The sequence below is a fragment of the Peromyscus maniculatus genome, chromosome 4, assembly GCF_049852395.1.
Source record: "Peromyscus maniculatus bairdii isolate BWxNUB_F1_BW_parent chromosome 4, HU_Pman_BW_mat_3.1, whole genome shotgun sequence".
In the NCBI taxonomy this organism is placed as follows: Eukaryota; Metazoa; Chordata; class Mammalia; order Rodentia; family Cricetidae; genus Peromyscus; species Peromyscus maniculatus.
Genome location: NC_134855.1, coordinates 110,827,811 through 110,851,419, shown reverse-complemented (window position 1 = coordinate 110,851,419; position 23,609 = coordinate 110,827,811). Strand labels below are relative to the sequence as shown.

At 46.3% G+C, this 23,609-nt stretch overlaps 1 protein-coding gene and 1 pseudogene across 8 annotated transcripts in view; one reads left to right on the top strand and one right to left on the bottom strand.

Moving 5' to 3' along the window:
• Window positions 1-391: 391 nt before the first annotated feature.
• Shld1 (shieldin complex subunit 1) overlaps window positions 392-23,609 on the bottom strand; it is a 73,442-nt gene continuing 50,224 nt past the window's right edge. For 7 of the 8 annotated variants that reach the window (XM_042276286.2, XM_006983977.4, XM_042276284.2 and 4 more), the window contains exon 3: window positions 392-3,082. In XM_042276286.2, the coding sequence (XP_042132220.1) occupies window positions 2,640-3,082 (443 nt within the window). In that variant the 3' untranslated portion in view covers window positions 392-2,639. Of the gene's footprint in view, window positions 3,083-22,087; window positions 22,922-23,609 lie in introns of all 8 variants that reach the window. The other variant, XM_076570701.1, reaches the window with a different exon arrangement.
• LOC107402082 (large ribosomal subunit protein eL14 pseudogene) lies at window positions 3,105-4,444 on the top strand (annotated as a pseudogene).

Here is a 23,609-nt window from a genome sequence, read left to right as displayed (position 1 = left end):
TTAAAAAGAATCGCTGCTTTTGTACTGTTTTGAAATTACTGATAATATAATCGGCCACATGTTCCCTAAAAGAGATCATCGAGGCTTGGGTATAACTCAGCAGAGGAGAGCAGGCTGAGCAAGTCAAGCTCCCAGGTTTCAATCCTGAGCATGAGTCATCTGGAGACACGGGCCAATAACCCGAGCACAGGCCATGAACCTCAGATTCAGCTCGCAGTTCTCATCTTCAGGATTTGACGTTTCTGGAACAAAGTGACCCTCACAAAGGCTCTGTGGTTCTGGAAAACATCACAGATGATATCGTAACTCCCCTCACAGTGTTCATGAGATGATAAGATGTCATGAACTTACCCTCAGTGCTGAAATAAGCAATACTGCCAAAGGCCTGGGCTGCAGTATTCTTATCTTAGTCTTTATTAAAGGTTCACAGAGGTAAATGGAAAATGCCTCTCTATCCTCACAGAAATCAAATTAAGGGGCAAGACCACAGGGAATCAAATGTCTTGTACTGGCCTGTCACAAACACTTACTCAGATCTAAGTGAACACACACCACGCTCGGTGCTGCCCCAGGGCAACCCTGGCTTTTACTCTCCCACATTCTCCACTGTCAGGGGCTTCCTCTCGCCAAACACCTCCAGGACTGATCTCAGTACAGCTCAGACATTCCCTGATATTAAAATCTCCCTTCCAAATAGAAGCCACTACTTCCCAACACGAAGATTCAAATAGCTTTTTTGTTGTCCTTTAAAAGCAAGCATAGAGTAACCCAGATCCCCTCTGTTGATAGTCATGGAGACGAATTGTGAGTGTCCCTGTAGCTGGATGATTTTCACCATTCTTCAAGGGTGGCTACTGGTATGCTTCATGTTAAAACAATAAAACCAGCAACCTTCACATCTAACCTAAAGGTTTGGGCTTGAAATTGCACCAGTTTCATGATTATTGGAAGGACTGTTGAACAGGAGGGAGCATTAGATGATGCCCGTGAGAGAGAAAGCTGAGCCCCATTTGTGAGCACCTCCCAAGGTCCTATTCATGTGATTTCCTACCGTGTGGAACCCCCTCCACATGTGCCTTGACATTTCCATGTAGAAGTCTTTCACCTCAGACCATCCCTGAACCGGAAGCCTGCTCACACCACTCTTTCTTTTTAGCTTCTTTCCCTTCAAGAGTCCCCAAGAGACTCTCCGATGTACTGACTTTCAGTGTGTACTTGTTGGCTGCCCCATTTGCATAAACCACTTTCTGAAAAGCTTTGGAGTCTCATGCCAATTAAACTTCACCTCGAGTTTCTCAAAGAATCCAACTGCACAGTGTTGCCAACTTTTGCTATTCCTCCAAACGAGGGAAATAAGCCTTTCTACTGATGTAATTTGCTTGAGGAACTCTATGAGGCTTCCAATTACTGTTTCAGAGTTCCTGGTGCCAGCTGACGTCATTCTCAAACTGGGGCTCAGGACGCAACCCACAGAGTGGAGCATCTGCCAGTGCAAGCCCGAACTAGCTATTTACAGAGCTCCCCATCAGGCTGTGCACCTGCCTGGAGGACGGGCACAGGTGACAGCAGAGCCCTGCTCTGGGCAAGCATGTGCACTGCAGCTCGGGATGCTGGAGGCAAGAACAGGGCAGGAATGAGGGGCAAACCTTAGAGGATGACAGAGGGTGCTGGAGAAATGAGGGGCAAACCTTAGAGGATGACAGAGGGTGCTGGAGGCAAGAACAGGGCAGGAAGGAGGGGCAAGCCTCAGAGGATGACAGAGGGTGCTGGCGGTGGACGGAGGGCAAGAATAACACGGTGAGGGAAAAGCTGCCTGGCAAAGCATTTCCTTATTCCGTTCACACACAAATCGGCAAGGTTACACAGTGCCACCTTTACATGTCAGACCTGTGCTCCCATATCCTGAGTGGATGGTCCAGCACTGTCTCCTCACCTTCCACCCTGCAATCTAGTGGAGATGACGAAGCCCCTTTGTGTGTGAATTTTAGCTTTGTGGATGGTCCGAATGTTCCTTCCTCACTGTCAATACAGACAGGGAATTCTGGTTTTGGAGAGGAGCCAAAGGTATGATTAAGATGTAATGTAGTATCTGGAAGTGTTTTTATGTCTGTACATTGCTTCAGGCCAATCAATTGGTCCCCATTTACAACTCTGTATAATTGTTACCCTTGATTCAGCACAGAAATGTGTATCCTCAAAACACTCATCTCCCAGAAGCCTGTGCTCTGAGCCTTGTTCTCTCAGGAGTAGACTGGTGCAGATATAAAGGTTTATTAAGAAAAGACCCCAGAGGCACAGGAGGTGAGTGGGAGGAGGGATGAGCCAGGCGAGGAAATGATTTCCTGCCCAAGTCCCAGCCCTGGCCTGGACCCCAGGAGAGCACTCTGGAACACAGACTGAGGCAAGGAAGCTGGGCTGGGACTGAACCCCAGTTGAGTCAGTAGCAGCCTTGGCCAAGGTGAGTGGTAGGATGGTACATCTATAGGCTTACTGGCTCCATCACCAGGTCGCTGGTGCCAGCCTCTACCTGCAAAGCTTGTAGCTAATGGCTGGAAACAGGAAGCTGCCAGGAGACCCCCTCAGGGACTCTGAGTGCCAAGTTACAGCATTTCCCCTCCAGACTTTGACACGAGTACCAGCTATGGGTCTTTCATGATGGTCTGCTTCAAGAGGAAATGAATGACCTCTCTTGACAGTCCTGGGGTGGGCTCTTCTTCCTCCACCGAGCTGCCTTCTTGCTCCAGAGGGTAGAAGCGGGTTTCCCTGGAATGCCGCCGTAAGATAGAGCAGCCATCCCGGGTGAAGACAACTCGGGCCACCTGGAAACTGCGGAGAGCATACTTTTGGCTCTCCTGGCCCTCAAGTTCAGAGATTGTCTGAGATAGGCACTGACACACAGGTGCAGAGAGCTGATCCCCAGAGCCCGGCAGTGGATAGGCAAATGCTTCATAGAAGCTGTCCAGCGATTTCCGAAGTCCACCCTCCTCTTCACCGGTCTCCAACTGGCCTTTCACAGAAGGATCAAGCCAGAAGTTCTCAGAGTCCCAGGAGCCCTTTTGCTCAGTGTTTAGAGAACTGCTATCTGCAAGACAAAACGCATCCCAATGCTCAAACAGGCAGTCAAAGCTATTGGAAACTGGGCTGGGGAGGTGGCTCAGGGGGTAAAGGTCTTTGCTGCACCAACCTAATGACCTGAGGTGGATCTCCAGAACCAAAGTAAAGATGGAAGGGGAGACCTGACTCCTGCAAGATGTCCTCTGACCGCCACACACACATGGTGGAATGCACTTCCTACAATCAATCTCTCTCTCTCTCTCTCTCTCTCTCTCTCTCTCTCTCTCTCTCTCTCTCTCTCTCTCTCTCTCTCTCTCCTGCCTGTGGATCCAGATGCAGAACTCTCAGCTACCTCTCTGGCACCATATCTGCCTGTGTACCACCATGCTTCCCGCCATGAAGATAATGTAAGCCAGTCCCAATTACATGTTTTCCTTTATAAGCCATGGTGTCTCTTCGCGGCAATAGAAACCCTAACTAAGACATGGAGTTACAGATGGTTATGAGCTGCCATGTGGGTGCTAAAAAGTGAACCTGAGTCCTCTGGAAAAGCAGCCAGTGCTCTTAACCACTGAGCCATCTTTCAGCTTGGATCAGTTCTTAGCCTGGGATTCCTGTACACAGACTCATGAAGACTTGAAAAAAAAAATCCTATCATTACTACCCTCCACCTGAAATTTAGTATTCCCTTCTATGATGAATATAATTCATAAAGAACAGCATGGTGGCTGAACACCGCCAACACGGTTGTGCAGGTTGGCCAGGTGGCCTACGTCTCCTTTGGGCCTCATGCAGGAAAGCCGGTGGCGCCTGTAGATGTCATTGACCAGAACAGGTCTTTAGTGGATGGACTTCGCACTCGGGTGAGGAGGCAGGCCATGCCTTTCAAGTGTGTGCAGCTCACTGACGTCATCTTCAAGTTCCCACACAGTGCCCATCAGAAGTATGTACGAAAGGCTTGGGAGAAGGCAGATATCAGTGCAAAATGGGCAGCCACAAGATGGGCCATGAAGATTGATGCCAGAGAAAGGAAAGCCAAGATGACAGATTTTGATCGGTTCAAAGTCATGAAGGCAAAGAAAATGAGGAACAGAATAATCAAGACTGAAGTGAAGAAACTTCAAAGAGCTGCTCTCCCGAAAGCTTCTCCCCCAGAAGCACCTGTTGCTAAGGCTGCCATTGCTGCAGCAGCGGGGGCAGCTGCTATGAAAGCTAAAGCTCTGGCCAAGGAGGCGACAGGACCAGGCCAGAAGGCTGCAGGCCAGAAGGCAGCTCCTCCTGCTAAAGGTCAGAAGGCTCAGAAGACCCAGCCCAGAAAGCACCTGCTTCAAAGGCAGCTGGCAAGAAAGCATGAAACTGTGCAAAGGAATAAAGGTTCTTTTTGACATGTTGGGAAAAAAATAGAACAGCATTGGTTGGTGGCAGCAGCCTCTGTGAACAAGGGAGCAGTGGGGGGGGGGGGCTTCTAAAGACCACGGACTACTCTTTAATCCATCTAATTATGGCTTTTCATATTAGCCTGAACAAAGCAAGACACACTACTTTGATATTACCAGCTATTAATCCCAATACTAGGTGTTGTCTAGGCATTTATTTAAAAGTATATTTTGATATAGAAATAAGTTTTTCTGTGTCCACCCAGTCACACCGTCCCTCATCTACTAATAAAATAACCACTCAGAAGCTTATATTAATTATAACTGCTTGGCCATTAGCTCAGTCATTGGCTTATTATTGACTAGTCTTACACTTAATTAAACCCCTATTTCTTATCTATGTTTAGCCACGTGGCTTGGTACCTTTTCTCGGTTCTGCCTTGTCATCTTGCCTCCTCTGTGTCTGGCTGGTGACTCCTGACTCAGCCCTTCTTCTTCCCAGAATTCTCCTTGTCTGCTTATCCTGCCTATACTTCCTGCCTGGCTACTGGCCAGTCAGCGTTTTACTAAACCAGTGCACAAAAGCATTGTCCCACAGCAATATTTCACCATTCATTTGTTCTTTTATAAATGTTTATATAGTAGTCACTGAGGTGGGGGGTGGGTGTGGGGGGTGGGGGTGGGTGTGTTTGTGTGTGTTCATATGTGGAGATCAGAGGACAACCCACAGAGGTCAGTTTTCTCCTTCTAACATGTGGGACTCGGCGATCGAACCCAGGTTGTCAGGCTTGGTTACAAGTTTTCTTTCCTATTAGTGAATTCAAGGAAAGATTATGCACAAATAACTCTCTGTATCCTGCGCTCCTCAATCACAGGGAAGGGCGGGAGGAAGGAGACAAGAACAGAAAGCTAAGGAAATGCCCCTTCCCTCTGCTAGGGCCAGCCCTTTGCTCAGTCATCCTCCTTGAGTTCCTCCCAGCAACCCCGTCCCTGGGCAGAAGCTCGTGGGCAGCTAAAAAGGGAGAGAGGCAGATGCTGGCCTTTCTAGTCCAGATGTCAGAAACACAGGGGGATGACTTTACAGCTTGTGTTCTTCATAAGTGCCAAGTTCATGCAAACCGAGAAAAGAGGGATAACTACGGAGACCGAAAGGAGACAAGCCAACTGTCAGCAACAGGAAGTTTAGAACTGGATCTCTGGGACAGAAAGCACATTATGGGACAACTGGAGCTTTACAAACGAGGACTGTGGGTTAGATGGTTTGTTAAGGTATGGCTGCCAACTTCCCGATAATGACAGCTTGATTTTGTCATGTAGGAGATTGTCTCCGTTTGTGGGATAATTAGGAATGATAGGCATCAGGTTAGAGTTTACTCCCAAATAATTCCTGAGTGCTAGGGATGTAGCTTGGTTGGTAGAGTGCTTGCCTAACATGTACAAAGCCGGGTTCTGTCCTCCACTACCCTAGTCTGATGGTACACCCACGTAATCCCAGCATTTAGAGGTGGAGGCAGGGAGGTCAGAAATTCAGGGTCATCCTCAGCTTCGCGCAGTCAGTCTGAGGTCAGCCTGGAGTACGAGAAACCCCATCTTATAAAAATCAAAACAACAACAGCAAAAATCAAACAAACAAGAACCCCCAACATAAATAATGCATGACAACAGTTCTCTGTATTCTAAGTTTTAAAGCAAACCTCGAGCAGGAATCACTAACACTTCCTACTTTAAACAACTAAAAAAAAAAAAAAAAAAAAAGGCCAGATATTAGCAAGTCGATGTCCTATAGATAGTTTTGCTATTAAAAGGTAGAGAAGGGAGGTGTGGGGGCCCCAGTGGTGGAGTGAGGAGTCTCTTGATGTTTGCCCCCACAGATAACTGCTGCTCACTGGGAAGGCAGAGGATGCGGACAAGTGTTGGTGGGAAGGATGGCAGAGCAAGGAGATTCCCAGGAGACACTGGGAAATTCCTGATCCTTCCCACCCGAAGCCTCACTCTCAGAGTGAACACGGCACGTCCTCTTCAGTAACTGCCCAGTATGCCCGACGTACAGGTCCATGTTTTCATGCGCATTTGTTTTTACCAGTCACACGTGTGGCTGTTTGGTTTGCATAGACCGTCTGCGTATGTGGGTGGGGTGCCTGATGAGGTCAGAAGGCATTGGAAACCCTGGATCTGGAGTTACAGATGGTTATGAACCAGCATGTGGGGGCTGAGAACTGAATCTGATCATCTGCAAGAGCAGCCAGTGTTCTTAACTGCTGGGCCATCTCTCCAGCCTGGTACTATGAGGTGTCGACAAAAGAACCGAAACACAGGGCTTATCCCCTGTGTTTTTCATGCAAATGTCAAGCAGACTGCGATTTATCTCCAAAGAAACAACCTCTCCTCTCGCAAAGGAACAAAGACATATGGCCGAGTCTGTTCAGTTCTGTGAATGCTGCCTCCAGGCTGTTCAGCCTCCGATTCTCTTTCAAATGTGCTCTGGGGCAACCACACACCCTTCTCTCCCATCATGCAGCTGCTCTGGCCTTTGGGATGCCACAGGGTCCTTGGCAGCAAGGGAAGCTGTCACTTCTCTCCTCATGTCCTGGGTGTGGGACAACAATGATCTTCTTAGCGCCTCTCATTGGTGTACCCTTATGTTCGAACACTACCTCGTCTACTTGTGGATATGGCACAGATTTATAGGGCTCTCATTCAGGAACTGTAATTTCTGCACTACGGAGAGTCAGGGGAGTAATTACAAAATGTTACTTATATTAAGTAGTTATATCTATATTGTTTAAATATAATATTTAGCCATATTACATTTAACCCTGATACGGAGTAGGATCAAGGATCTAAACATCCTACAGTGTCTAGGATAGTCCCATGTGGAAAGGGTGCTGGTGATGTCCCCAGTAGCCTGCTCCTTCCAAAGAATGGATTGTGGGATGAATGGACCCACTGCACAACAAACAGCATGTTGATCTGTCTTGAGAACCCTATGTTACCTTTATTATGAATCCCCCTTCCTGTTGGTACCCAAGTCATATGGTGCATTTTCCTTTCTAGACTATGAGCTAGTGATTTTTATTATTGTTGTTAGTCTTAGCAAGAACAAATAATTCTGTGCTATTTAAATTATGTGGAACTTTTCTTATTTTAAAGTCTTTAAAAATTAATTAATTAATTAATTAATTAATTAATTAATTAATGTGTGTGTGTGCTTAAGTACAAGAGCAGGACTGAATACACTGTCTCCATGGATAACATCATCATTTGAAGTATATTAGATACTACTGCCAGAAAACGTGGGACCCTGCTCTGGGGTGCTACACCTCTCTGTTCTGGACTTTAAACCCTTTTCTTTGCTTTATTCTCTTACTAGCCACCTCCTGGAGGAGTGACCAGGATCACTGAATGAATGAAACTGGGTGCCATCTCCAGCCGAGCCCTACAAGCCCCGAGGAAGGTTTGATGGACACTCACACTGTCTGCAGCATTACCTGGCTTCCTCCCTGGCTCTGACTGCATCCATCCTCCTTAATGACCCTGCATGTGAGGTCCCTTTGCATGTAAGCTGGTCCATTTGTTCGTTGCTATGACAAGTACCGAAGGAAGATTACTTAAAGGAGAAAAGGTTCATTTTGGCTCAGAGTTCCAGTCACCTGGCTCCGTTGCCATGGGCGGAGTATGACGGCAACAAGTGAGTGGCAGAGGAGGCTGCTTACCGCACCACAGCCAGGAACCAGAGAGGAGGTAGGAAGGGACCATGGCCAAGACACGCTTAGAGGCATCCCCAGCCTCCCACCCACTACAGTTCCACTACCAGCCAACAGATGATTCAAAATTTCCATTTCTCTACAGATTTAACAGTTCACTGGGTCACAGCTCTCACGATCTAATTGTCTCTGGAAATGCCCTCACAGACACACCCAGAGGTGCCTTCCACTAAAGAGGTGTGCTTTACTACTGTGGCTTGAATGAGAAATGCCATACATTTAAACACTCGTCCCAGTTGGTAGCACTGTTCCGGGAGATTATAGACCTGTTAGGGGGTGGAGCCTTGCTGGGGGACAGTGAGAGAATTATCATTTTTAAATCAAAGGTAGTTAGTCTGACAAGGACAAACTTACTGAATGCAAACCTTCCTCTTCCCTGTGTTTCTGTCAGCCAATCACAACAGATTGTGAAGTCAAGCGCCTGCCAATGGGATGAGAGGCAGTCATCACCCATGTGGTGAAGGGAGGGGAATCTCTGTAACCACCACGGCCAGCACAGTAATGATCTGTGGGACTCAAAAACCTAGTTCTCTGTTCAACATGACTCAGTAGCTGTTGTTGGCTCAAACTTGGAGAGTCTGACTTCAAGTCGTTTGTTCTAGGCATATTTAAGCACAGTACAGTTTGAGAAAAGTTTCCTGGTGATAACTGACTTAATCCCATGTGCACAATAAAGCTTAAGACATGACTACATTGAAACTCTTTGTAAAGCACAAGCAGCATCTTCCATAAAGATAGGTTCTGTAGATTGAGAAAAGAGTCTCAAGGTAAGGGTCTGGGGGAAGGTCCAGTGTGGTCTGGCCACATAGACAGCACCCCACAAGGGTCACCAGGCTATTAACCACATCCCCAGCCTTCTGCACAGAAAACAGGTTACCTATCTTTCCCTTTGAAGAGACCATCCCGTGGTTTTTTGTTTTTGTTTTTGTTTTTTCGAGACAGGGTTTCTCTGTGTAGCTTTGCGCCTTTCCTGGAACTCACTTGGTAGCCCAGGCTGGCCTCGAACTCACAGAGATGCCTGCCTCTGCCTCCTGAGTGCTGGGATTAAAGGCGTGCGCCACCACCGCCCGGCCCATCCCGTGTTTTTAACATTCCTGGTCCCCCTAGTGCTTATCTGTGGGCACAAGGACCTGCATGCCTCCTACACTATGTCAGGGATAAAGGGCAGGAGCCATACTGCCCTGGCGTGCTGCTAGCTTTAGGCTTTGGCGTACCATTTTCCAAGATGAGTTACACTTTCACTTTGTATGCTCCTTTGTGCAATACGGAAATCATTTATTCTTTGTTTCTAACAACGGGCTTTACGTTCTAGAGTCTCCCCACTTCTGTTCATTCTCTTAGCTTCCTGCTCCTGCCACCATGGGTCCACCACAGTGGACTCACCCCTCCGGAATCACAGACCAAATTAAAGGCTCTGGTCTATAAACTGTTCTTGGTCATGGCGTTTTATCATTGCAACCAAAAGGTACCCAATGTAGGTGCTCTCCTCCCTAAGTTCTTCTAGGTGTCAAGATTAACTGTCCCAGAACACATGCCTGATTTCAAATGGACATGTGTGGGAAATTATCCTGTGGGGGAGAGGAGGAGAATACTAATGAACAGTGATTCAGCCAACCACATCTTCCCACAGTGTATTATTTAAAACCTCATTTCCCAATTTTATAAGTGCCGAAATGGAAGCAAAAGTGTCGACTGTTCCAGGAACACTGGCCAGTGAGGAACCAAGCAGGCACCCAGAGTAGGATTCAGCTTGGTTCATGGAGGGTTGGGCCCAAACTAACACTTTGTAGAAGTCCAGCACCCATCCAGAGCTGCCTACAGCTTTTATAGGTTGTTAGATAACAGTGACCAAAACTCCTGTTCACGGGACCATCTGAAGGTGGAAATTTCCATCACCACTTAGACACAGTTGCAGGAACAAATATTGCAGGGAGCAGTTAAAACATCCCTTCTTAGCAAACAGTCTGTGGGTTGACCAGATAGATGTAGTAATCATTTCTTAAGGCAGTTTCTTGCAAGCATTTTGTCTTATCTCCTATTCTATTGCTGTGAAGAGACACCATGACCAAGGCAATTCTTAAAGCGTTTAGCTGGAGCTTGCTTACAGTTTTAGAGAGTTAGTCTATGATCACCATAGCAGGAAGCAGACAGGCATGGTGCTGAAGCAGTAGGTGAGAGCTTTATATCCTGATCTGTAGGCATCAGGCAGACAGAAAGACAATGGGTCTAGCATGGGCTTTTCAAATCTCAAAGCCCACCCCCTCCTCCCCAGTTACACACCTTCTCCAACAAGGCCACACCTCCTAATCCTTCCCAAACAGTTTCACCAACTGCAGACCAAGGATTTAAATATACGTGCTTATGGGGGACCATTCTCATTCAAGTCACCATACATCTACCTTCCCAAGATAAGAGAAAGGGGTGTTAAGAAGCTAGCAGAACTCAGCACGTTTAACCATTTCAGAAGTAAAACTTTAACTCATTCTATTCCTACACACTCCTATAGTTTCTAGGCAAAGGTTGTTAATAGGCTGTCATTATAGAGTAGGCATATGATTTTGTTAGTTGCATATATAAGGTTTATTAAGATGTATGTATGTGTACATACATACATCTGGTTTTGTGTGTCAACTTGGCACAAGCTAGAGTCATCAGAGAGGAAGGAGCCTCAGTTGAGAAAATGCCTCCATGAGATTTAGCACAAGGAATTTTCTCAATTAGTGATCAGTGGGGGAGGACCCGGCCCATGGTAGGTGGTGCCATCTCTGGGCTGCTGGTCCTGAGTTTTGTAAGAAAGCAGGCTGAATAAGCCATGGGAAGCAAGCCAGTAAGCAGCTCCCTTCTGTGGCCTCTGCATCAGCTCCTATCTCCAGGATCCTGCCCTCCTTGAGTTACTGTCCTGACTTCCTTCAGTGATGAACAGCAGTATAAAAATGTGAGCTGAACAAATCCTTTCCCCCCCCCAAACTTGCTTTTTGGGCGTGGTGTTTTGTTGCAGCAATAGAAACCGTAGTTAAGGCATGTTTAGTGCCCGCAGACGGTTTTCTGAATAAGCTTGTTCTCTCTCACTGAATCCCAGACAGTCATCCTTCTTTTCCCCTTCACAGTGGACAGCTCTGGGGCTCCCTTGCTGTCCTTCTGAAAACTGCTGGAAAGGATGGCTCCGAGTCACTCGATCAGCATCCTGAGTCCTCTTTCTGGTTTGTCCCCCACCCCCCACATTAACAACACCTGCACTGGAATTTAGAGGAACTTATATTCTACCATATTAATAAAGTGAATCATAAAAAATAAATAAGCCTGAGGCTCCTTCATGCCTAGCAACCCTGCCACCCGCAGTTTATACGTTTGGGGATTTTCAATAGTTCCTTTCAAAAACGAGATCACAAAGAGGGTGTGTGGCTATCAAGAAAGATACTGAATCCAAATTAACATTTCACAAGGAGTGTGGCTGCCTCTGGGTCAGGCGCTTTTGAAGCTAGGCAGTCTCTGTGGGTTCTTGTTGACATCTGAAAGCCAAAGCTGGGTGAATCATCCAGAGGGAAATGGCATTTGCTGCCACCCCTCATCTTAATGACGAGCAGACAGAGATGCTCACAGGACAGAGTCCTGTAACAGGCCACCGCCGCCGGAGGACGGCAGGGAGAGCTGGAAAAAGCCAAAGAATGTGTGCACAGATAAAGCCTCACGTCAGGGCGAGGGCAACCGAATCCCACCAGTGTTCCGAATTGTAAATTATCTGGGAAAATTATGTATCAACCCTAAGAAACTAAAATGTCCTAGGGCTGCAGAGATGGCTCAGTGGCTCCAAGAGCTTGCTGTCCAAACCCGGTGGCCTGGTTTTGATCCATGGATCCCGTGGTGCAAGGAGATAAGCTGTTCCCAGAAGCTATCCTCTGAACTCTACGTGCATGTACATATGTGCGTGAATGTACACACATACACACACACACAGACATACACAGAGACAGACACACACACACAGACATGCACAGAAACAGACACACACACAGACAGACAGGCAGACAGACAGACAGACAGACAGACAGACAGACACACACACACACACACACACACACACACACACACACACACACACACACACACACATTCACATGCATGTTTGTTCCTGTGAGAAATGGGTTTTGTTTGTTTTTTTCAAATATAATGAGCCCAGCAAGGAATCCCTGAAAACTGTAACCTTAGCTGAATGTGGTGGCACACTGAAACCCTGTCTCAAAAGAAAAAAAAATGCTCCCCAAGATGGTTTCACCCCAGGGGCTGAAGAGGTGGCTCAGCAGTTAAGCGCACTGGCTGCTCGAGGGCCCTAGCTCAGCTCCCAGCACCCACACAGTGGCTCTAGAGGATTTGGCGCCCTCTTCTGGCCTCTGCCTGCACTGCAGGCACATGATACACACACATACACATAAAATAAAAAAAACACATCTTCAAACTTTCATTTCAGGGGATAGCTCAAAAACCCTGGCTTGGGCAGTAAGGACCACTTGTGAGCAGAAAAGAAAAGCAAGTGATTGGAATCCTAGAGTTTTTTGTTTTGTGAGACACGTTCTCATGTTGCCTCGGCATAAACTACCATGCCCAGTTTATGCTGTCCTGGGGCATGAATCCAAGACTTCTCAAATGCTAGGCAAGCACTCTACCAACAACTATACCCCAGCTCCAACACTGCTCCCCTGATTATGACTTCTCTTCAGCAGAGTCAGGTAAAATGTGAACTGCTAATTAAGATAATGTTTGAAGCTTTAACCTTAATTATAAAACAAAAAGAGTTATTTTATTTTTATTCATGTGTGTGCGTGCGCGTGCATGCGTGCACATGTGCATGTGTCTGTCTGTCTGTCTGTGGGTATGTACACGAGTACAGGTGGCTGTGGAAGCCAGAAGAGTTGGGTTTAATAAAGGTCTACATAGGCTTTAGCACAGGATCAGGAGAAAGAGAGGCACTCTGAAGAGAGCAAGACAGACCCAAGAGCAAGGGGTGTGGCTTCTCCGAGAAGACTCTAGAGAGGAAGACACAGCCAAGTGTGGGATGGGATCCTCAAGGGAGAGTCTCGGATCACCGTTGTTTAAAATTATTTTTTAATTGTCATATACAGGAGTTGTGAGGTTGAAAGTTGCTGTCTTTAAAGGGTTGCTAAGAAACTTAACTAGGGTCACAGGATGATGCTGAGGGGCACTTGACTAAAGATCACAGTTGATACACGGCCCAGGATGCAAAGTGCATAGGACATCTCTGAGGCAAAGTTCAGTCTTGTTAGAGATTCTCAGGTGATGTCTGGGGAAAGGGCTAAGGCCATGCCCATGGTCGTATATGCTCAGGCCGTCAGCCTGGGTTATGGCTGTTTGAACATATAATACTCGTCTACAGAAGGCGTAGCATCTCTGTCAGCAGCCTTCACAGCACGTTAACTGCTGGAGTCCTTGCTTCTCAGTTAGTGAGAGGCCCAGCCAGACTGAGGTGAGGGGCTCCTGGTCTTTCCCGTGTCCCTGTAATTTTCCCTGGCTTTCCATCTTGCTTCAAACCTACAGGTATAAATTGAACTGTAAACAAATACTCTACAATGCATTTACAGTGTCCCCTCAAAGTCAGCAACCAGGGACTAATGCTCTTTTCTGTAAAATTCTGACCCTGCTCAGAAAGACCAGAAATTGTCTTCAGTCCTAGAATCTTCTGAGTATCCCCACTAGTCACAAATCTCAACCCCAGAGGGTGGTATCACCCTTTCAGAAACTGTCGTGAGGCATCAGTGCTGAAATCTGGTAAATGCTGTAGGTGATCAGGAAGGCAACATGGCCTAAGGCAAAAGCAAGCTTTAGCCACAAAAGAAATGGTTCCTTTATGTTTCATAAGCTAATTGAAAAAGAATCCTTAGAAAAGAATCCCAAAATCAGTTCTGCTCAGCACCGGGCGACAACATGCACAGATTTCTAAATGGTTGCCTTGCAAGGTGGATTTCTGTTCTGGTCTTGTTCATGGTCAAAGATCTGGAACCAGAATGCCTCTGTCCTGACAGAAGAGATGCTTGTAAATTTAGGAGGCATGTGACCTTTAGCAAGTTACCCAGCATCTTTGAATCTCATGTTTCCACCTATACAGTAACATCCTATAACCTAGACAACAGTGAGCTATTAACATAAAGCCTAGAACATATCAAGTGCTCCAGAACTAAAAGATACTTTGTGACTATTGCCATAGTAACAAGAGCAGAACCCACACACAGCAGTTGTTACAACTGAAAATCAGCGAGTTTGTTATTTAACATCTGGGATTTTAAAAGGTAAATTGCACATGCCATGTCCATTTCCTAGGCAGATAGATGCTATGGTAAGGAAAGGTGTCCTTGTAGACACTGGCCCATGCTATGAAGGGATGAGTCACAGGAACATTACCCAGCTCTCCGCGGGAGGACTGTGGCTACTGACCGGTCTCAAGAGCACCCACTGCAAAGCAATCGTGATCCCAGTGTGGGTGGAAACAGCAGGTGCCTTGGTGTGTGGGAGAGTCACACACAGAAGCCCAGGCTGGTGGAGCCCTCCAGCTGTCCCCAAGACACGTCCCCCACGAGACCCCGGGAGGACCGACACCAGAGTGGGTGAGACCAAGATGGTTGTGAGGAGGTTTCCTGTTTCAAGCCCAGCAGCAATCTCTGCTTTTGTGCTCCCAGGAGTTCATATGGGGTACAGTAATAGTCCAGGCACTTAGGAGTTTAATTAGAGCCAGCCAGGAAGCAAGACACACTCGTTAGAGAGAGAGAGAGAGGCCTGCAGCGAGGCTCGGCGGAGAAAAGTGCTTGCAGCTTTTGCAGTGCAGCTGAGTTCAGGTTCTTGTACTCATGCTGAACAGATCACAACAGCTTGTGCTCCAGCTGCAGAGGGTCTGATGCCTTCTTCCAGCCTCAGAGAGCAGACGGACAGATGGACAGGCACACATAAAATGAATGAATGAATGAATGAACAGGAAAAAGTGGGTTGAGGAGAGAGGCAACGGACTCCATCTTGGCAGGTATGATGCCATCTTGCCAGGGCCAAGGAGGTAAGCCTCTGGACACACTGTCAGAGGTTATCTTTTAAAAAAATTAAAGATTAATTTTCATGTGCATGAGAGTTTCCCTGCATGTATATATATGCACTACAGGTGTGTCTGGTGCCTATGGAAGTAAGAAGAGGGCACCAGAGTCCCTGACATGGGTGTTAGAGACGGTTGTGAACCGTGTGTGGGTGCTGGGAACTGAACCTGAGTCCTCTCCGAGAGCAGTAAGGAGTCATGTCTCCCGAACTGGGAGGGATTATGTGGGTTAGGTGGCAGCATTTCCTGGGCTGGGCCCTGGGCCGCATAAGCAGGAGGGCGCAGTCTGAACGTTGGCATCGCTGGCTCTTCCTGACCACGGCACACTGGGAGCAGCTGCTTTAAGTCCCGCTGCCAGGACTGCCCTGTCGTGATGGTTTGTATCCCAGACGCCTTCCTTCTCTAAGGCGCTTTTATCGGTAGATTACCGCAGCAACAGGAAAGGACCCGGTGGCAGCACGCGGGGCACGCTCTGTTCTCACTGCGGCTCCAGGGCCCCTCTGCCTCCCCCCCCCCCAGGCAAAAAAACTCTAGCGTTCACAGGCCTGCTGATGATTCAGAACTGTGTGGAGAGTTAAATTTAAACAAGCTCAATCAGAGTGGGCAATACAGACTCCTCAGCCCCTCCTCCCTCCACTCACCTGCAAATCTGAGGAAGCTTCTAGCCCTCCCTTCTGCACCACAGAAGCTGTGGAAAAGCCCCAGGCAGAATTAAAACTTACATAATTCAACCTAGGAAGAAAGCATTGTAGTCAGCAGAGAAGTAAGTAGAAGCCAAGACTGTTTCTGCCATGGCTTTTTATGTTGTGTGTTTTAATGAGGTCTTTCTATATTGCCAAAGCTGGTCTCAAACTCACTGGCTGGAGTTATTGTCCTGCTTCAGCCTAAGACAACAGGCGAGAGCCACTTTTACTGTGTGTGTGTGTGTGGTGTGGTGTGTGTGTGTGTGTGTGTGTGTGTGTGTGTGTGTGTGTGTGTAGGTTGATGTCAGGTGTCTTACTTGATCACTCTACACATTATTTGAGGCAGCGTCACTCACTGAATACGGAACTCTGAATTTGCCAGGCTTGCGGGACAGTGATCTGGAGGGATCTGCCTGTCTCTATTCTCCTCTGCACACTGGGCAGGGGTGACAGGCGCCACTGTACCTAGACGTGGATGCTGTGACTCTGAACTCAGGTCCTCATGCTTGCCTGGAAGGAGAGAATCAATTCCTTCTGAAAGCTGTCCTCTGACCCCACATGTGCATTGCGATGTGTGTGTGTGTGTGTGTGTGTGTGTGTGTGTGTGTACTTGCACACACAAAATAAACAATGCTAAGAATGAATAGGTAAACAAGAAAAAGAACATGTCCAACTGTAGAAAAATACAACATATATCTCAGCAAATGGCTAAGACTGGACACAATTGGAAGAAGAATTTAAAAACAGACATCATAGTTGAAGGCATCACTTAGAATTCGGTAGAGAGAAGCAAGGGAGACAAAGCTGGATGCTAGGTAAGCGAAGGTGAGGGTCCAGCATGCATCTAACGGAATTCCTGAAAGGGACGGCGAGATTGGAGAAAGGCAACGCAGGGTTAAAGACGGGGGATTTCAGAACTGACCAAAAGTACAAGTCCGTAAGTTTAACCATCACATGGTTTACAAGCAGGATAAGTAAAAGGAAATCTATTGGCAGGCATGAGGTAAAACTGTAGGTTATTGAAGGTAAAGATAAAAACCCTGAAGCAACCAAAAGAAAAGACGTACCCATAATGACATATATGACCCATAATGACCCATAAATGACAATACTTTAGCTGGATGAGATGTACACACAGCATCAATGCAAGCAAGAAGGCATGGGGATAACACCTTCAAGATTCTACCAGAATAGCTACCAGGGGCTGGGGATGTAGCTCAGTTGGTAGAGTGCTTGCCTAGACCCCACAAAGCCCTGAGTTCAATCCTTAGAACCACATAAAACCAGACATGGTGGCCCATGCCTGTAATCACAGCTCCTGGGAGGTGGAGGCAGGAGAATTCAGCTACATAATGAGTCTGAGGCCAGACTGGGCTACACGAGACCCAGTTTCAAATGAATAATAATAGGAACAACTACCACCACCACCACCCAACCTAAAGTGCCTCAGAATTAAGAAAGTTGACATATCAGTTTCTTAACTGACCATCAATAAAATGATTTCTGGTCAAAGTCAGATTGCATTTATATGCTGTTGGGTAATGGCCTCAGGTGATGAGGAATTAAGTCAGGCTGTACTGGGCAATAGTCTCAAGCCATAAAGAATTGCTTAGCACAGGCCTGACTGTTCCAGTTCACCTGCAGAAACAATATGTCTGGGAGACAAAAGCAACTCACCATGCTCCCAGTCAAAGCACAAAAATAGCTGTGATTTCCTGTTAGATCTCTCTCTCCATTTCTCTATCTCTATCTCTATCTCTATCTATCTATCTATCTATCTATCTATCTATCTATCTATCTATATCATCAATATCTATATTTACCTATATATCCTCAGCCCCTCTAAATGCACTCAGCTTTCATCCTGCAGAAAAGTTGGGGCCCCTCACTGCTACAATAACGCAGTCTCAGCCTGTTGAGATGGAATCTGTCAGCTTCTCTGCCTTACTTTTCTTAAATTTCTGGAGCTCAGTCTCTGAGAGTTTAAAGAGAGACAGCATTCCTTCTCCCTCCCTGAGCATTTACAGACAGTTAATGGTTGCTAGGGAGGGATGTATGAGAACCCACTACTACTCCCTGGGGATCTATAAGCAGCTAATGACTGCTGGGGAAGGGAGGGATGGTGGGAGGGAGAGAGAGGGGAGGGAGAGAGGGAGGGAGGGAGGGAGGTGTGGCCACTGGTAAGGTGCCTGTATGCCTGTAGATGACTTCTCACCCATGCTCCAGTAAGCGACCCTAATGACACTCACCCAAACAGACAAGTGGACAAGCAAAAACAGACAAGAAGGGGGCAAGCTGGGAGGAGAGAAGAGATGAGTGGAGGGAGATAAGAGAGTAGCAGGTTGGATATGCTCAAAATACACTACCTATGGGTATAAAAATGTCATAATAAAACCCATTATTATATATAATTAATACATGCTAAGAAACATTTAAGAACCAAAAGGACAATGTTCGTATCAGTCAGTTTATAGAGATACTTTCCCTGGAGGGAGAAGAGAGGGCTACATGGAATTCTCTTTCTTTGGTGGCATGAGTCTGTTTAATTCAACACAGTGGTCCAAGCCTCCAGCCCTAGAATTTCATCCCAGATGTGATCACCTTCAAAGCACCATTCTCTTCCATTCTAACTGTTTCTGAAAGTGTTGTTCTACAATAAACAGGTAATAGAATATTATTCAACTTCAAAGTTGGTCCAGGTTCATTTTCACATGAAAATGTACACACTCTTGTTGGTTTGCGAATGCTCTTTTCCTCTGTGTAATTCATTCGCTTTATAAACAGTTACTAACATTATCTCCCTCCCTCAGCTGAGGCCTCTACTCTGGTGGCCTCTGCACTGCAGGGCCCACAAACCACACTATCTAATCAAAGCACTACGGTGGTGGCGGGGATAATTCATTGTTCTTTCTCGTGGCATTCTCTTTGAAAAGATCATGCAAAGAAGGCCTATAACTCAGTTTGCAGAAAGTAAACTTTCTTTAACAATGAACTATGTTAGCTGGGCGGTAGTGGCTCACGCCTTTAATCCCAGTACTCCGGAGGCAGAGCCAGGCAGATCTCTGTGAATTCAAGGCCAGCCTGGGCTACAGAGTGAGTTCCAGGAAAGGCTCCAAAGCTACACAAAGAAACCCTGCCTCAAAAAACAAACAAAAACAAAAAACAAAAAAATTAACTATGTTAATCATAGGAATATATAAAGAAACAGAGGCCATGTATCATGAAGTCACAACTGCTACCATTCACTGGCTTACTGACGTTTAAAAAATAAATAAATAAAACAAAACTTAAAGAGGGCAATAAAGAAAAATAGAAAAAAAATGGTTTAATTATACTGGTCATTCTGGATCACAGCAATAACAAAAACTCTAAAGGTAAAAATTAGCTCCTAAAAGGGTCCCCAAACCTAGTCACACAATCCATTTTTTATTAATAGTTTCATTTTTCTGTATCTTGCTCTGGGTCATAGTTACATGGGACTATACAAATACTAAACTGTAATGCTTAACATTTGTGTACTTTACTGTTAGGTAAACTGTGTCTCAACTTGAAATATACCTGCACACACACACACACACACACACACACACACACACACACACACACACACCACACAGCAACCTTTCCTCAGAATGAATGTTGAGCACATTTAGAGGAGCTGGGGAGACAGACAGAGAAACAGAGAAAGAGACGTCTCGGGCACACTACAGAAAGTGAGCTCATTCAAGAGTCACAAATTGTGCTTATGTTCAGCTAAGTTGGTAACCACTAACCTACGGTTACCAGAGCACATCTTAACTAAAACACACACTGGGAAATGTTTATTTCCATAAGGGCTAAGTGAGCAGGTGAGTGGATGAACCAACATGAGTGCCTGTGCCGCAGGAATACCATGGACTGAGGCTTCAGAAAAAGCCCCAGGAACTAAGCCAGTGAGAACTCGTGCCAGATGATCTAAGTGTTTACTTGCCTCACCTTATAAAGTCTTGCCTGTGCTTTACAGCCTTGGTCCTCCAGAGCGGGTGACTGGGCATTTGGGGAGTCCTCAATCACTGTGGACATATCCTTGAGGGATATTTTAGAACCCGGCCAGCCTCTCACTGCTTCTCGGCTTCCTGGCTCAAGCTGTAAACTATTTGTCTCGCTATGTATTTTCACCGTGGAACACCAGCCCTGCCAGAGTCCCAAAGCAACAGGGCCACCTCATCTTGCACTGGAACCTCCAGAAGCATGACCCAAACAGGCCTTTTCTCTTTTTAACTTAGGTGCTTCAGGTATTTGTTATAAGGATGCAAAGCCGACTAACAGAAATCTCACAAAAACCCTACGAGGGAAGTTGACTGTTTTCTGAGTGTTTGTTTGTAAACAACACGTATCACTGTAGCTGCTTTAAGAATAAAGACATAAGATGGTTGAGACAGCTGGCTGACGCCATTGTGGGGCGAGCAGCAGAAGGCCATAGGCTGACCCCTGGGAATGACTCCCCCTAGGAATGGCTCCCCCTAGGAATGACTCCCCCTAGGAATGGCTCCTCCTAGGAATGACTCCCCCTAGGAATGACTCCCCCTAGGAATGGCTCCTCCTAGGAATGGCTCCTCCTAGGAATGACTCCCCCTAGGAATGACTCCCCCTAGGAATGGCTCCTCCTAGGAATGACTCCCCCTAGGAATGGCTCCTCCTAGGAATGACTCCCCCTAGGAATGGCTCCTCCTAGGAATGACTCCCCCTAGGAATGACTCCCCCTAGGAATGGCTCCCCCTAGGAATGGCTCCTCCTAGGAATGACTCCCCCTAGGAATGACTCCCCCTAGGAATGACTCCCCCTAGGAATGACTCCCCCTAGGAATGGCTCCTCCTAGGAATGGCTCCTCCTAGGAATGGCTCCTCCTAGGAATGGCTCCTCCTAGGAATGACTCCCCCTAGGAATGGCTCCTCCTAGGAATGGCTCCCCCTAGGAATGGCTCCTCCTAGGAATGACTCCTCCTAGGAATGGCTCCTCGACCATTCAGCAGAACTGGACAGTCAATGGGGCTGCTGCTTCACTGCTAGGAACCTAAAGAATTCAGAAGCTGCTGTTACAGATGTTGGCGCCAAACCATCACAGTTGCTACAACAACCGGAAAGCCTCCCAGTGGGGAAGCTGTCTGCTGACTCAGGAAGTGCTCAATTACAGAACTAACTCCAGAACCATGCAACCTCTGCTCTTATCCACACCCATTCCAAACCAAAGTCTCGTACACCATTTCTCTTCCCGTGTATTCTAGGTTTGAATTCAGAGGTCTATGGGACTATGTCCGGCTGGCAGATCTTAGCTTTAAACAGCTAAGGAGTAAACTATGCCCTGTGGGGATTGCTGCTGCTTCCCTCGGCCTTGTCTTGGTTTTATTCAACTCTGTAAATATACCCCTCTCTTACATCTCTAGGACTTTTGCTAGGGTATGAACTTTGTCTCAAGGTCTGTAAGATACAGTGTAAACTTTCTGTACCTCAGGATTTGTAAGTTCACTGGGTATGGTTACAATTTTTATAAGAGCTGTAACAAAAAGCTAGCTTAAAACTTGTAACAAGGGGTTGACAGTTTAAAGTCTACAGCATGCTAATAGGTAACTTGGATTCAAATTTTTTTGTTAAAGGGGGTATGGGCTCACCTTGGAGTAAACAGCAATCATGTGGCTTGTCACCATCTTTGCTGATGACCTCATCAGGATGGAAGCAACCATGTGGCTGGCGGCCATCTTTACTAAGGTTCAAGAGAGAACATGCTATGTGATTTTACCGCCATCTTAAGATGACCACGTGGTATAAACCAATGAAAGCAACATCCATAAACCTTCTTAGTCCTACTGAGCACTCTGCTTATATCTCCTCTTTAGACTAAGGAGGCAACAGCGGTCTCCACAATATTTTGGATTAGGATGGATTTTTGTATGATAATTTTTGTCCTGAGACTAAAAATAATAGCTGAGGATAAAACCATGAACAAGGCTTATGAAAAACAGGACTTAAAAACAACATATGTTTGATGAATAAGATATTAAAGCTGCACCCACATGCATTTATATGCAAGGATTAAAAATGAAAATAGAGAGCTTTGCAGGAGGTAGAATGCAGGCAACTCTTTTACCTTTGTGATGTTCTTTGAGAGAATACCTGAGCAACCAGAAAAATCTGGGGTCAGCGCTGAAGAGGCTGTGGTAATGAGACATGGGAATAAAAGGCTTTTAGTGATTTTTATTCTTCAACCCAGGCAACAGAAATGAAGTTTTGTTTACTGTGTTCAGTAATTGTTTGCTCTTTTGAAAAAGGCTGAGTTACTGAGGGAAGCACAAAAATAATTTTTAAAAAGTCTTTTAAGAAAGCCAAGGAAATATTTATGTAAATAGTTATATAATTACGAAAATATTTAGTAAATCTATCTAGGTCAATGAATGGTTTCCCAGCAGGAAAAACCGATTATTGTCCTTGGAAATGCCAGTGTGAAAAACAGATCTTCTGGATGTCAGCTTTCTCTCAGAATAGTGTCAGAATGTTTGTCCTTGAATGTCCTCAGACTGCAGAGTCTGCAAATGTCACTGGTTGATATATACAGCAATTCTAGTAATTTTGCCAATTCTGGTTTTCACTATAAGTAGAGAGTTGTGGCCAGATATATCTCTGAGCTAACAAGATGCACCAACACAGGACCCAGAGGACTAGGCCTGAGAGACCCATTGAAGAAAGGTCAAGGCAGGAAGAAGAGGAGCCGAAAGAGCTGCCTCAGCTCAGGTCACCTCCAGGAGAGCAGGGACAGGCTCATCTCATGACTAGAAAGTCAGAGGGCTCAGGCTTGGCTCCTCTGTATTTCCTGGGGGCACAAAATATGCTTGAAGTATCCGACTTTGAACCCACAGAGAGCCAGGATCTGATGTCTTGGAGTTGAATCTTCAGGGTCCCTGTGTTGGAGGCATCCAACTCCATACTGTGTTTAAAACAGAAACAGAAACTCTTTTAGCCTGGATTCCTGGCCATTCGCAGGTGTCTCTGTGTCCATTAGGAGAACACAGAAGAGCAGGAAATGGAGACTCTTAAGTGTAACAGCTTTGCTTAAAAAAAAAAAAAGAAAGAAAAGAAGATGGAGAAGATGTGGAAGAGGAAGAAGAAGAAGAGGAGGAGGAGAAGAACAACAACAACTGCTCCTCCTTCCTTCTCCCCACCCCTTTCCCTTCTCCTTCTTTTGTGAATCAGACAAGAAGGCCTTTCCGGTAGGAACAGGACAGGACTCAGAGGAGCCAATTCCACCTCCCGGGTTAGGGCTGCTTGCCTCTGGCCAGGTTTTGATGCCAACCTGACAGTTACCAGCAGGGCTGTCATCCCTAGTGGGGTCTTCTGATTAAAGATATGACTTAGGGAAGACCAGCAGAGGTTTAATTTTATGAGACGGATCTGGCCAGGGTTTTGGACAGACTGAGATGGCAGACATCAGTATTATTCTAGGTGAAGGATAGCAGAGACTCAAGGAGCAGATGAATGATCAAGGATGAGAAGGGATAAAAGAGGAGTTAGGAGTATGGGGTGGCGGGGGGTGGGGTGGGGGTGAGTGGGTAAGGGCTACAGCTGTGAGCATCAGAAACTGAGGTACTAATTGTTTTAATTGAGGGGGGAATGCA